The 13,841-nt window shown below is 30.6% G+C and overlaps 2 protein-coding genes across 2 annotated transcripts; one reads left to right on the top strand and one right to left on the bottom strand.

The window, feature by feature from the left end:
• Nucleotides 1–1,404: 1,404 nt before the first annotated feature.
• On the bottom strand, nt 1,405–2,900 carry LOC117175391. Its single transcript, XM_033365100.1, has 3 exons — nt 2,872–2,900; nt 2,006–2,199; nt 1,405–1,955 (listed from the first exon to the last, which is right to left on the bottom strand). The coding sequence occupies exons 1-3, from the start codon at nt 2,898–2,900 to the stop codon at nt 1,405–1,407; spliced, it is 774 nt and encodes a 257-aa protein (XP_033220991.1).
• Nucleotides 2,901–6,877: 3,977 nt separating this feature from the next.
• On the top strand, nt 6,878–11,621 carry LOC117175225. Its single transcript, XM_033364889.1, has 3 exons — nt 6,878–6,965; nt 7,679–7,964; nt 11,460–11,621. The coding sequence occupies exons 1-3, from the start codon at nt 6,926–6,928 to the stop codon at nt 11,527–11,529; spliced, it is 396 nt and encodes a 131-aa protein (XP_033220780.1). The 5' UTR covers nt 6,878–6,925; the 3' UTR covers nt 11,530–11,621.
• The last annotated feature ends 2,220 nt before the right edge of the window (nt 11,622–13,841 follow it).

Here is a 13,841-nt window from a genome sequence, read left to right as displayed (position 1 = left end):
GATTCTTTGGATTCTTTTTTTCAACGTAAGCTCTTCAGCGGCTTTTCTTTTTTCATCTTCGACCTTTTTCCATTTTTTTGAAGTAATAGCATAAATAATTTCACTTGATTTTCGTTTTTTGTTACTTGGATTCTTGTGTATCTCTGGAAAGTATAAATGATTAGGCCAGACAGAGTCATTATTCTCTTTTTGTGCAGTCACTTTTTTAATTCGAGTACCTAAATTCTCTGATTGAGAGGATGTATTACCTGAAATTCATACATTTTTACATGGAACAGTATGCATAAATATTTTATTATTCAAGTATAGATTTCATGACATAATATCTTGTATGCGTACTTTCCATAATGTTTAAGTTCTGATTAGTAAGAACATTTGCAGCAAACCCATTGGAAGTTTCATTTCCTCATTCGAACTGATTGATAAACTGATCATTTTCAGTATTTGCAGGGGTAGTGGGAAAAGAACTTAAATCTATGACAGGAATATCTGAAATAAAAAAATAGAGAGAATTTCATATGAATATATGATGCTATTCCTATCTCAGAATTGTGTGTACCAATAAAAATTAATATTTCAAAAGAAGTTAAAAAATTAATTTTTTTTCGATACTGACAAATCTTAAAAATTACATACAATATTGTACGGACACTATAAAATTTATGTTGCATGTAATCACTTACTTAATTCTTCATCAGTGGTACTTGATCGTATGTGTAGCAGATTAAAATCCGATGAATTTGATAATGTTCCACCATCATCGAGCGTAACTGATAATGTCTTACCAGTGTCCTCTAAAGAGTTCTCTAGAATTAGCAGTTCTACAAACAAGAAACTTTACATCAATCACAGTTTGCTTTTTAATTATTACATATAAAAGTCGTTAATATTATCAGAAACTTTATATTCTGATTCGTTACAGTCTTCTTTTTTCGAATCTTTTACTCCACCTCGAATAAGAACATCGTCAAGCGCTGGAGTATCCTCTTCGACAGAATAAGATTATACGATGTTTTCTTTATGTTTCTCCATTTCCATTGTAGACACATGATCAACCTGCATTACATCAGGACTCAAGAACTGTACAACTGGACAACTCATTATATCAATGTCACCAAAGACCTCCGCAGACACTTCCCCAATCTGAACTTCTTGAGGACTTGATGACTTATCTTTCATATTCTTGCAGATTGAAAATAAAATTAGTTCTGATGCTGGTTCTGATTTTGCATAGTACGTCTGAAGAAAAGTTTCTAAAATTTCATTTGGGATTTGGCTTTCAATATCAACTAATGTTTGATCGCTACAAGTTTCACCAGTATCTTGTTCCATAATGTTATTTGATTGTTTTGATTCACCATTGAGCTGTTTGAGTCTCCTCGAAATGCATTTGGAATAATTTACTTAATCCGGGTTGAAAGGAAATAAGCCACACGTAGCAAACGCATTTTGTATTGTTTCAACTTTCGAGGCTTTATTAAAAGCTTCATGAAAAAGAGGAGCAAAATTAACTTTTGTGATGGATTGAATACTTCTTGCTTGGTGATTGCGAACCACTTTTCTCCATTCAACATTCAAAGGCCTGAAAATTCCCACATTACAAGGTTGCAATATATGGGTGGCATTCGGTGGTAGACATATCAGAAGGATTCTTTTTTCAACACAAAACTCATGAAGTTCCAAATTAATATGAGATTTATGTCCATCAAATACAAGTAAAACTGGAAACTCCTCTTGTTTTCGAACCAACCTTTGATAAAACACATCAGCAATATATTCATAGAATGTAGCACTAATCATCCAACTGCTTGGACTTCTGCCAACAGCGAAGTTTTCAGGTACACCCTGCATTACATCCTGAGCAATCCTTTGGTTTGGATATACAACCATAGGGTCTACTACCGTCCCGCTAGCAGCATAACAGCACAACACTGTTATGCTTTGCTTTTCTTGCCCTGAAGCAATTGAATAATTTTTTTTTCCCCTTTCAAGCACAGTACTTTACCAGTTTTTGGACAAGTTTGCACACCGGTTTCATCTAAATTGTACATTCTGCTTGGATCTTTAAGAATGTCTAAAGCTTCTTCTTCTGTTAGATAATCTTTTGCTTCTAAGAACCATTCACGAATTTTTTCCTCAGTTACTGCAGCTCTTGCTTTTGAAAGCACTTCAGTATGTTTTAATACTATTTCTGGATGTCTTTTGAGGAATAACTGCAACTACTTTCTACCAGGCCTATTATTTACAAATGGGTTAGCTCGCCCAGTTTCTCGTACAACTTTTTATACTGCATTTTGTAATTCTTCAGTATGAATTGGAAAACCTAACTGAGCTCTGTCGAGTATCCACTTTTTGATGCGTAACTCTTCACTAGGTTCCAATACCGCCTGAGGTCCCATTTTTCTTATCGATGGCACAGTTTTTTTGTAAATAGCTGTGCAGTGTACCTTTTGGAACATTATATTTTTGAGTGAATATTACAATAAAATAGTAAGGTAAATTACTAAAATGAATAAAAGCATTAAATTTCTAACCACAAGGTTGCCTTACCTTTAATTCAGTTCGTGCGTACATTTTTGATTTTCTAACCACGAAAATATACATTTAAACTCATGTTCATTCACTGGACCTGCGGGGTGACAGTTTTGCTCTAATGAATGAACATAGCGTTCGTTCACTGGAACACGGGCAATTTAAAGGTCCAGTACGCGAATACTCATTTATTAATAAAAAAAACGTACTTTTTGTGGACAAACCTTGTGGGAAATTGAATAATAACATCTCACAACTATAAAAGTACAACTTTGATGCAGAAAATGTAAAGAATTATTTGTAAAAGCAGTGTAAACAAAAAGATGCTAGGACACGTACCTTATAGTGGTCGACGACTTTTTCACCATCTCTCACCATAATCGATGAGGCTTCACATTCAAGAAATTTTTTTAATTATTCACAAAAATGTACTGCAATGAATTGTATATTAAACTCTTCGAAATTGCTTCAAGATTTCAAATATATAAAAAATCATAAAGACTTCATCTTTGAAAGGTTATTTTTATATTTTTTTCGCATTAGTGTTCATTCACTGGTGACTGTTCAGCCACTGAATCACTCACCCTAGTTAATTTTTGAGACAAATAGAATAATTTTGTACTGAAATGATGAATAAATTTTTAGAAAATAATCGAGGAGGTTTTTAGTAAATATTTAGTGTTGAAATATTTTAAAAACTCTTTTAGAAAACTTCGCGACATTAAAAAAAAAGTTTCAATAAAGTTTCAATAATGATTGAAATTTTAAAAATATTTCGCAAAAATTGAAAGCTATACATGGATTTTAAAAGATTCTAAAAAAATACAGAAGCTTTTCAAAAATGTTGATCGGATTAAACAGAATTATATTTTTGTAAGATTCCTTACAAAATACGAAACAATTTTTCTCAAAATTTTAATTTATGAAAATAATAGTAATAACAAGTTTGAAAAAAATATCTAAAAGATTGTAAGGCAATTTTTTTCTTATGGAAGGATTTTTAAAAAATGTTTAAGAAAAATGTCAACAGTTTCAAACAAAGTTTAGAATTTTTGCCATGTTTTCAAACTTCATGTTTATGAGCGTCATGCGACCTAATGGCATACAGTTCATGTGCTTTTAATTTTTTTTGATATCAATTAAAGGATAATATATCTTTTTGCTTCTAAAAGATATTTCTTATTTATTGATAGATAAGCCCTAAATGTTATGGAAAAAGCAAAAAATTTGAAAATATTACCGAGCTTAGAATACAGAAATTTGCAATTTCATTACAATTATTGGTCTAAATTGAAAACAATTGAAAAATATTATCAAAATTAATTGAATCAATTATATGGTTGAGATTTAACAATTTTCTAGAGTTGCGAATTTGAAAATGTCGAATATTTAATAATTTCAGAAATGTTCTATTATACATATTATATTTTTCTGGAATTTGAAAGTTTTAAAATTAATTTTTAAAATTTGTTATTTGTCCTATTGAATTAATAATTATTATATAATTATAATTATATAAATCAACAAAAGTCCCAAAAAAGAGAACATATGAAATATAAAATTTACGAAGTGAAAATTCCGGACATGAAATTGTCAAGAGCAAATAATAAAATTTCCGAATCTGCACAATTAGAAATATAGTTAAATCACAAAACCTAAAATAATCAATTAAACAATTGCATTCATTTAATACATAAGTTTTTATTTTCTTTATTATTTTATATTTCATTAATTAGCCATTAAACAAAAATTCAATGTGGAAAGAATTTTTTCCGTATTCTCTGGAATCGTATATATTATTTACATGATAATATAATAATTATTATTACATTACATTACATTACACAGTTCATATGCTTTTAATTTTTGCATATAAGCATTAAAGGCTAAGATATTATTTTGCTTTAAAAGGTATTCTCAATTTGTTGGTAAAAAAGCTCTAAATTTTATAAAACAATCTTATCAAAATTAATTAAATTAATTATATTTTTAGTGAATTCAGAAAAAAGGATTGGGAAAAATTCATAATATTATTGCAAATTAATGATAAATTGAAAAGAACTCAAGGTGAATTAAAAATAATTGAACAGAAGGTAACATGATTTTTAAAATTCTAAGCAATTATATTAAATTAAAAGTCTTTGGCTGAAAGAAGAGTTTTTTTGTTTAAAGAATAATTTTTGTATGTTAAATATATTTCTTTTTCAATTTCCTTTAAAATTTAAATATAAATAATTAAACAAATATATTTCTACGTTTATAAAACAATTCAGCCTTTTTTAAACATTAATAAATTTTATGTAAATAATAATTTTAAAGAAAATTAGTTTAAGTTTTTCTTAAATTCGATCTTCTATAAAATTATTTGAATACTCACTAATTGATTAAATCAAAATATTTTCCGATAACTAAAGCATATAAAATATAAAATTCACGAAGTTAAAATTCCAGAAAAACATATGTCGACAGCAAATTATAAAATTCTCGAATCGCAGCTTAAAAAAAGTTTAAATTATGAAAAAATAATAATAAATTAAACTATTACATTCATTTAATACGATAATTTGCTGTATTATTTTATTTTTCATTTTTCAGCCATTAAAAAAATTCAATCTGGAAAACTTTTGTTACGTATTCTCTCGATACAAGATAATTGAGATTCGCGGTTGAAAAAATTTCGTGATAAAGCGCCACACTTTAGTAAACAACACCATATTTTCAGAGAAATTAGGTTTTTAGTTTTTAGTTAAAAAAAACTTTTTTTTCACAACAAAAAGAAAGCAAACTTAAAACTTACTGAAAAAGTATATTTTTAACGCTGCAGTTAAGTTTTCAGTAAAAAAGATGAATTTTCTAAAAAAAATTGTTAAAAATAAATAGTTGAATCTTCAACCAAATAGCTTGATTTTTAACCAAGAAGATGAGATTTCAGTGGACAAAATTAATTTTCTGCAAAAAACGCGGACCTTACTCAAAATATTTGATAATTCAAACAAAGAAACTAATTTTCTTCTAAAATTCTGAATCTTCAACGAAAAGGGTTCAGTTTAGGCGTATTAAATTACCTAAATGTAAATCACGTTTGTTACCATTTTTAATAACAATTTCTCTGAATCGATATTTTAATCTGCCATGTGCCCGTGAAAAAATATTACTATTCTCTAAAACTATTATTGGAATTCCCTTATATGGGTTGCAATTTAAATATTTAGATGTGGATTGTATTTTTTTAATTCCTTTCATTAAAATTTAAGAAATTTAAATTAAATTAAAATCCAAATTAAAAATCCTATTTAACGTCCAATAATCAAATTGATACGAGTACCAAAATGTTGGTAATGCAATCTTATTAATTTTTTTATTCTTATTTGGAATACTATTCAATTGCAATTTGATGACAATAAAAACAAAAAAGACGAAAGAAAGAAAAAAAGAAGGAAGGGGATGTGGTTGGCTGCCTTCTCATTTTTCTTTCCTCTTTTTTATTTTTGTCCAAACGATTTAAATTTTTGGTTTTTTGGTTTTACAGATTACAATCAGATTTTTTGTTTTTGTGTGTTCGTTGTGGCCCAAATTTGGTCGCTGGATTCTTGTTTTTTTTTAACAGGAGTCTGCATCAATTTCTTCAACTTTATAAAAACATTTAAAAATATTTCAAACTATTTCATGTATTATTTTATATTGAAGATTTTTTTTATTCCAATATCAAAAATGTTCTATACGGAAACCGTTCGTTCCAGATTTTCTTGATGCAAGGTAATATACAGTTTCGACGATAACACATTTGCATAAATAATCCCAAATTTTTTGAAAACAACATTGTATTTTTAGAAAACAAAGGTGAGACTGTTTTAAGTGACCTACTTTTGTCTTTTGGTTATCTGTTTTCATTAATATTATTCTACAATTGTAATTATTACAATGCTTAATATAATAATAAAATAAAATAATATTATAGTAAATGATAATTATAATATTTATCATAATTTTTTGCATGATTTAAAAATTTTGTGAAAATTTGAAAAACCATGTTTTTCTGATAAACAAAAAAAAATTTTAATCCAAAATGAATTTTCAACTAATGTCGCACTTTGAAGGAAAAGGAACAAATTTGCTGCAAAATAATTAAATTTTTGTTCTGAAAATATTTAAAAACTTCTGAAACCCACCTAATTGAGAAATCCGTGAAATCTTAAAATCGACTTGAAAACGACTTATTCAGACTGAGTTTAAGGTCTAGTAAATAGAACCTTGATAAGAAAGAATGCGGTTCATACGCGTGTTCCCGTTTAGTGATAAAACACTGTAAATGGAAACAAGGTAACTGTGTCAAAAATCTCAGTATATAAGTGGCCCAAAATCAGTCACTGAACATTACAAAATTAACTCCAGGATGAAGCTCGTTATCCTTACTTTGGTGGCAATTTTTGTCGGTGCGTATCAGTACAGAAATTAAATTAGTTTGAACAATTTATTTTTTCGGGGTCATTCACAAATTGTACAAATTAAACCTAGCTGTTCCATCCTTAGTTTAAAAGTGTATCTTATTTAATTGAGAATTTGCCTTTTTTGGCAAAAAATTATTATACTTAGTTAAACATTCCTATATTTAGGTGAATATTGAACCAGTTTATTGGGAATGCCTTCTTAATTAGTTAAAAGTTAATTTTTTTATCTAAAAATTTAAATGTTCCATTCGATTTCTTTTGTTTGAAAATTATTTTTTTAACTGATGAAAACATTATTTTTTTGGTTGATAGACTATTCTAGTTTTAATTGAAAATTTAAATTTTTTAGTTAGAAAGTCAACTATTTGTTCGAAAATTAATCTATTTTGCTAAAAATACATATATCTTGTAAAAAATTTGTCTTCTTGCCATTAAATGAATCTTCTAGGTTGGAAATTAAACTACTTTATTTTTTAAGGAATCTTTTTTTGTTGGAAATTCATTTTTTCAACAAAAAATTTTATTATTTAATTTTTAGTTGCGAACTCTCTTTTAGGTTGGAGATACATTTCTTTTTTGAAAATTTAACTATATTGTTAAAAAATCGGTTTCTTTTCCTTCAACGAAAATAATTTTTAAAATGAAAAAAATTTTTCATTTTTTATTAAATCACTAATTTAACTTTTTTTCATTTTCAGCATTCTCAGAAAGCAAAGATAAAGGACAGGGAGGTGGTAGCGCAGATAACGTAATAGATGCTGTAAAATATTTTGGTGTATCGGAAAAAGAATTCAACAGTTGTGCACAAGACGATAAGAGTATGGCAAATACAGCGGATAAACTTACAGCTTATTCAAATGCTTATGCAAAAAATCAACTGGGAGGTGATAAATTAAAAACTTCCGTAAGAGAAATCTTAAAGGCTTCATTATTCTGCAAGTCAGAAGCTGATATAGATGCTAAACTGAAGACTTATATGGAGGAGTAAGTTGGATTAATGTTTTATACACAAATATCGAACTACATTCAAACCTGGATTTAATGTACATTGTTGAACTGAGCGTAACATTAAATCCAGAGTCTCGAAACTCTTTGGTTTCTCTCCTGTTTTTTTCTCTTTCTTGTTTTTTTCTTCCTATTTGTGACGCTTGAAAGAGCACCAAACATCCTCCCACGGCTACGCTCATTTCCCCACCGCGCAGCGTCAATTCGCGGAAACATGAAATGGGGGAACAAGGAATACAGGTTTGACTGTACTTGTTCAGATAAGGCGTTCCCCTTCTTCACACTTCTAGCCCACCCCTAATTTGGACATTCCTCTACTACTTCCTCTACACTTCACTAATGCCATCACCTGATGACTCTTGCTTCATACTGCTAATAAGTCTTTCATAATCCCATAAGAAAATATTTCTTTGCATACGCCCCCCCTTTACTCCTTTGCATATCCTTAAACAGCTCACTTTCATTTCATATTTTTTTATCTTAACTCTCATGTAGCCACCACTCTTTTAGCCATCACAGTCCTACTGTCCTTCCCATTCCAAGACTTATACCAATGCCCTACTGGTTAGGGTCGAGTTAGAGATCGATCAGGAAGAATCAGCGGGTGGTGTTATCCCCCTCCATACTACTAACTTCTCCGCTTTTCAGCGTTTCCAGTCGAACGGTCGACTCACATTTCCCATGAATTTTCCTTTACACTTTACTTAGGCTTAGGAATGCCAGCAAAATGTACAAAACAAAATTTCATTATGCAGGTGTGTTTAAAAATTGATTGGAAATATGTATTGTCAACGATATAATATTAAAATATAAATAAACTAATCTAATTTGTTTCTCAGCGGGAGTTTATACATAATAATGATGAAATATTATTTAACCAAATATTATATTTGGATATTTGGATATTTGAATATTCATTCAGAAACATACTGATAAAAACTTGATTGAAACTTGACGAACGAACTAAAACCAGTGAAGTCAACTAGCAAAAATCCCCCCCCCCCCGGGCCTTCCACTCTCAAACGACGAGAAGCGGAGAAGTCAGTAGCATGGAGGGGGGAAGAGGTCACCCGTTGAATATTCCTGATCAACCCGCAACTCGACCCCAGCCTGCCCTACTTCATTACCCCTACCCTCTTCATATTACCTAACTTTTCCTGCGCCCAACCACCACTTGCCCAGCCATCTCATGCCTCCCAACCACTAAATTCTATTTAATGCCCTTCTACTTTCTCCTGCCTGCCTATCCATAACTTATGTTCTAGTGCAGCGCCTCGCCGAGCTCTTGTTGAAAAACATTTTTGAACAATTTTTCATAATTATACGTTTTTTCAAGTTATGTTGCAAGAAATTTGAATGAAATCAATATTATATTGAAACAATGTTCTCTTAAGATTATAATTCTTTATATTATAAACAAATTAAATAAATAAATGCACTAATCAGGCAGTAATCTTTTAAGTATTAGCCCACTATACTTCAAAAGTCGATCAAAAATAAAATTTTTGGAAAAAACTGCAACTTACTAGAATGATTGTAAGAGAATAATAATAACTTCTTTAAACACTTAAGTTTGTTAACTTGATTAATCAATTATACAGTATAATTTAAAGTGGACCGGAAGTGGAAAGTTTAAGAAAAATTGCAACATACGAGAATCATTATAAGAGAATATTGTTATAATAATAATAATAATAACTTCTTAAAAAAATTAAGTTTGTTAACTTTATTTAATTATTATTCCACTATAACTTAAAAATGGACCAATAATGGAAAATTTTAGACAAATATGCGACATACTAGAGTATTTGTGAAAGAATATTATTTTAAATACTAAAAATTTGTTTAAATACTTGAATTAGTTAAGTTTACTAATCAATAATTCACTATCAATCCAAGTAGACCAGAAGTGAAAAATTTTAGAAAAAAACTGCACCTTATTAGAATTATTGTAAAAGAATTTTGTTATAAATAATAATAACATGTTTAAGCACTTAAGTTTGTTAATTTAAATTAATTATTAATCTATTATATCTTAAAAATGGACGAGAAATAAAATTTTCTAGAAAGAATGAAACTTACTAGAAATATTTTAAGAGAATATTATTATAAATAATAATAATAATAACTTGTTTTAACACTTATGTTGGTTAACTTAAATTCATTGTTTGTCCACTATAACTTAAAAATATACCAAAAATTGAAAATTTGAGAAAAAAACTGCAACATACTGGAATTGTATGCAGGTACCTTTGGAGGAACTGATGACTGCCCACTCTAATACCCTATTAAGCCATACTTGTAAGGGTATACTTGTGAAAAAAGTATAAAAAAATTATTATAAGAAACAAACTTTTTTTAATATTAAACAAATTTAAAACCAAACCCATCTTTCTTAGTGCTTTTCAATTATTATAACAAATGTTCAATTCGATCTGGCGCTTTGTGTGAAAATAAATTGGAAAATATAAAAAGTTTCAGTAAGATGAGGATCCAGTCACGTGACCCAGTCATCACAGGGCCTTATTGCTCAAATTCTCCTCTCTTACTACTCAACCCCTATATTGCTTCATATAAGTCCTCACATCTGCTTAGCCCAACCATGCTTTACTGACCTTTCCACTCATCTTTTTGTTGCCCTCCTATTCTCCCTCCTACTATCCTTCTCTACAAAACCTACTAACCCTTTTGGTAAAAGGTACGTTGGGCACCTGAACAAAAGAATAGGGGTTTCTGTCCGGAACTACGAAACTCTAGGAAATAAAGAAAATAATTATGCGTTAAATACAAATATATATTTGAACAAAAAAGAAATCGTTTTTGATTGCATTACTAATTATATACTAAATTTGTTTACACAAAAAATCTTATTGCCCCTTAAGGACATGTGATACTTCGTCATGCCTTCAATCGGGTACAGTTTCCCCAGCTTTTTTCCAAAAAATTGAAAATTAAAAAAAATTATATGGTTCTAAATACAAATTTTATGCATGTGCATTATTTTGAGGTTACGTCGTTTTTCCGTCAAGTCATTCCGATAATTTAAAAATTATTCATGAATTAAACTTTTTTGGTTGCCTAAAAACAAGGTTAGTTTTGGGACATTAGTTAATATGTTTGTTTGTAAGTGTAAATTTTTCGGCCAGAAATATTGTGTTGTTTGAAACTAACGCTCAGGAGAATTGTAACACACATAACCACGAAATGTACACACACGTTTTTAGTAAAATCAAAATTTTTTGGAACTAACCCACAAAAAAGTTTGCACGGATATCCGTTAGCATGTTCACTATCATTCGCTATATTTTGAAGACAAAATGTTTATTAATCTAGGAAAAAAGTCGGGGAACCTAAAACTGGTAAAATCGATAATCTTTTAAGTATCACATGCCCTTAAATTGAAAAAGGCACACACACACATAGCGCGCAATTTAAAATGCTAATGTTTAAATTTAAATATCGCTTTATTTTCAGTCACCAGGAAAAGAAAGAAAACGGAAACAAACAAAAAGAGGAAGGTAAAGAAAAGAAAGGAAGTGATTAAAGAGAAATGATAAAGAAAATGGCCAGTAAATAAATGGATAATGCGCATATGACGACTTCTAATCTGCCTGCAAACTAATTATAATCTATTGTTATTATAAACTACCAGTCTAGTATAAGGTATTAAAAGACTCCAATAAATATTTTCTTTAATTGGCATGCTCGCCTCTAGACACTAGACCATAGTCATATTTAAGTTCGTTGTACTATGAATGGTTTTTCTGGAATATGTCGTGTATAAAGCTAAAAAAATACAACCAAATTCTAGAGAATACTAGTACATATCTATTAAAAACATTCGCAGATGCTGAATTGGTTAATCAATAAAGCTCTTATTCGAAAAATAATGTGTGAATTTAGTGTAATGAAATGTAATTATAAAAATATATGTAGCGTTTAATAAAAAGTTATTACTATATCACAATCTGCCGTTTTTTCTAGAGAAAACTTTTTTTTTCAATAATTATTAGAATTCCCTTATTTATGATGGTTAACTAACAAAGTTGATCAAAAAATCATTTCTATTAGTGGCAACGATGTTTTACAAACAAAAACAAAGATACTTTTTTAATAAAAAAGCAACATTTTTTATTAAAGTTATCCGACTATTTATTAAGAGCGTTCTTTAATCTGTATGTTAGGCAATAAGTAACGATTTTCGTAATTGTTGAAAAGAATTTTTGCATACAACTGTTTCAATGAAAAATTTTTTTCCTGAATTATTATTTTAATGAAATTATTTTTACCAACCTTCCTTATTTGTACTAATCTTCCTTATCATCAGCGCTTTTAGAGATGCCAAGCTTTCACTCGTTACTAGCCTGAAAAGCATCCCTGCGTGTCAAAAATATGTTGAAACACTTGCGGGAAAAATGAAGAAGGCTGTAGTACTTGATCGCTCCGTTTCCTCAGAGTGCACGAAACTTTCTCCGGATCGTCGTATTGATTTCCTTACAGACTGTAACTACCTATCTCACCGTCGTGAGACGTGGCTGTGGCTGAAATATGTGTATATATATAATTAAAAATTTGTCATAAGGACAACCGCAGGATTTCGCCGGGAGCGGGTGCTAATCTGGAAAATTGCACCCGCTTCCAGGGAAATAACGGTAAAATTTCAGCCACAACCACGTCTCACGACCATTAGATAGGTTGTTACAGTCTGTGAAGCAATCAATACGACGATCCAGCAAAAGCCTCGTGCACCCAAAGAACAAGGAGCGCAAGTGTTCTAGCATATTGTTGACACGCAGGGATGCTTTTGAGGCAATTCGCAAGTGAAAGCTTGGCACCTCCAAGAGCGCCGATGACGAGGACGATCAATTTAACAGAATATTCCGGGTACAACCGTTGCAACTCCCTTATAAGGTCTCGATACCTCTCTTTCTATTCATTCTCCTTGGTTATGATGTTATGATACTTTGTTCCTCGCCGACAGTTCGGAAGACCAAATCTGTCGGGTGAGACGTTTGTATCTGCTTCAGAAAGTATCCTTTATAGATGTCACATCCTGAATGCGGCTCTGTGGCACGCCCAGGTATACATAAGTCTCTCCAGCGCAAAGGTGTCGTATGGCGCTTCTATCAACGAGCTCAGGATCTTCAGGAATTCCATTAAGTTTTCCTCGCTTCAAATAAACCTTGGCGCATTTGCCTAACCCAAATTCCATTCCAATTTCCTTAGTATATCGTTCGACAATCTCCAGAGCTAGATGCAGTAGCTCTCTGTTTTTAGCATAGATCTTAAGATCGTCCATGTAAAATACATGAGTGAACTTGTACTTTCGATCTGCAGGTTTGCCGCACACGTACCCGTCGGAATGGCGAAGTGCTAGAGATAGTAGCAATAATGTAAGGCAAAATAGGAGTAGGCTCATGGTGTCGCCTTGAAAGACACCTCTCTGAAAAGTGACCTTGTTGGCTGTCACACGATTTTTTACAGATGAGATAGTAAATCTGCTTATCCAAAGCGGCATCAATCTCTCTTTGCACCCAACTATTTACAAATGAACCTTTAAGATTTCCAAAAGACAGATGATAAGTCTATGGGATGTCGAATCGAAAGCTTTCCGATAATCAATCCAGGCCATCGATAGGTCACGCTGGTAGAATTCTGCATCTTTGCAGACACATCTATCGATGAGCAGGTTCTCCCGACATCCGGCTACGCCTTTCTTTGAGCCTCGTTGTTCATACATTTCATGCCATACATGTTCAATTGCCCGAACAATCCTATCATTTAGGATAGCTGTGAATATCTTATAAAGCGTGTTCAGACAAGTTATTGGCCTGTAATTCTTCGGGTCAGCTAAGT

Source organism: Belonocnema kinseyi, chromosome 6 (genome assembly GCF_010883055.1).
Source record: "Belonocnema kinseyi isolate 2016_QV_RU_SX_M_011 chromosome 6, B_treatae_v1, whole genome shotgun sequence".
In the NCBI taxonomy this organism is placed as follows: Eukaryota; Metazoa; Arthropoda; class Insecta; order Hymenoptera; family Cynipidae; genus Belonocnema; species Belonocnema kinseyi.
This window is presented reverse-complemented; position numbering and strand designations above follow the sequence as displayed.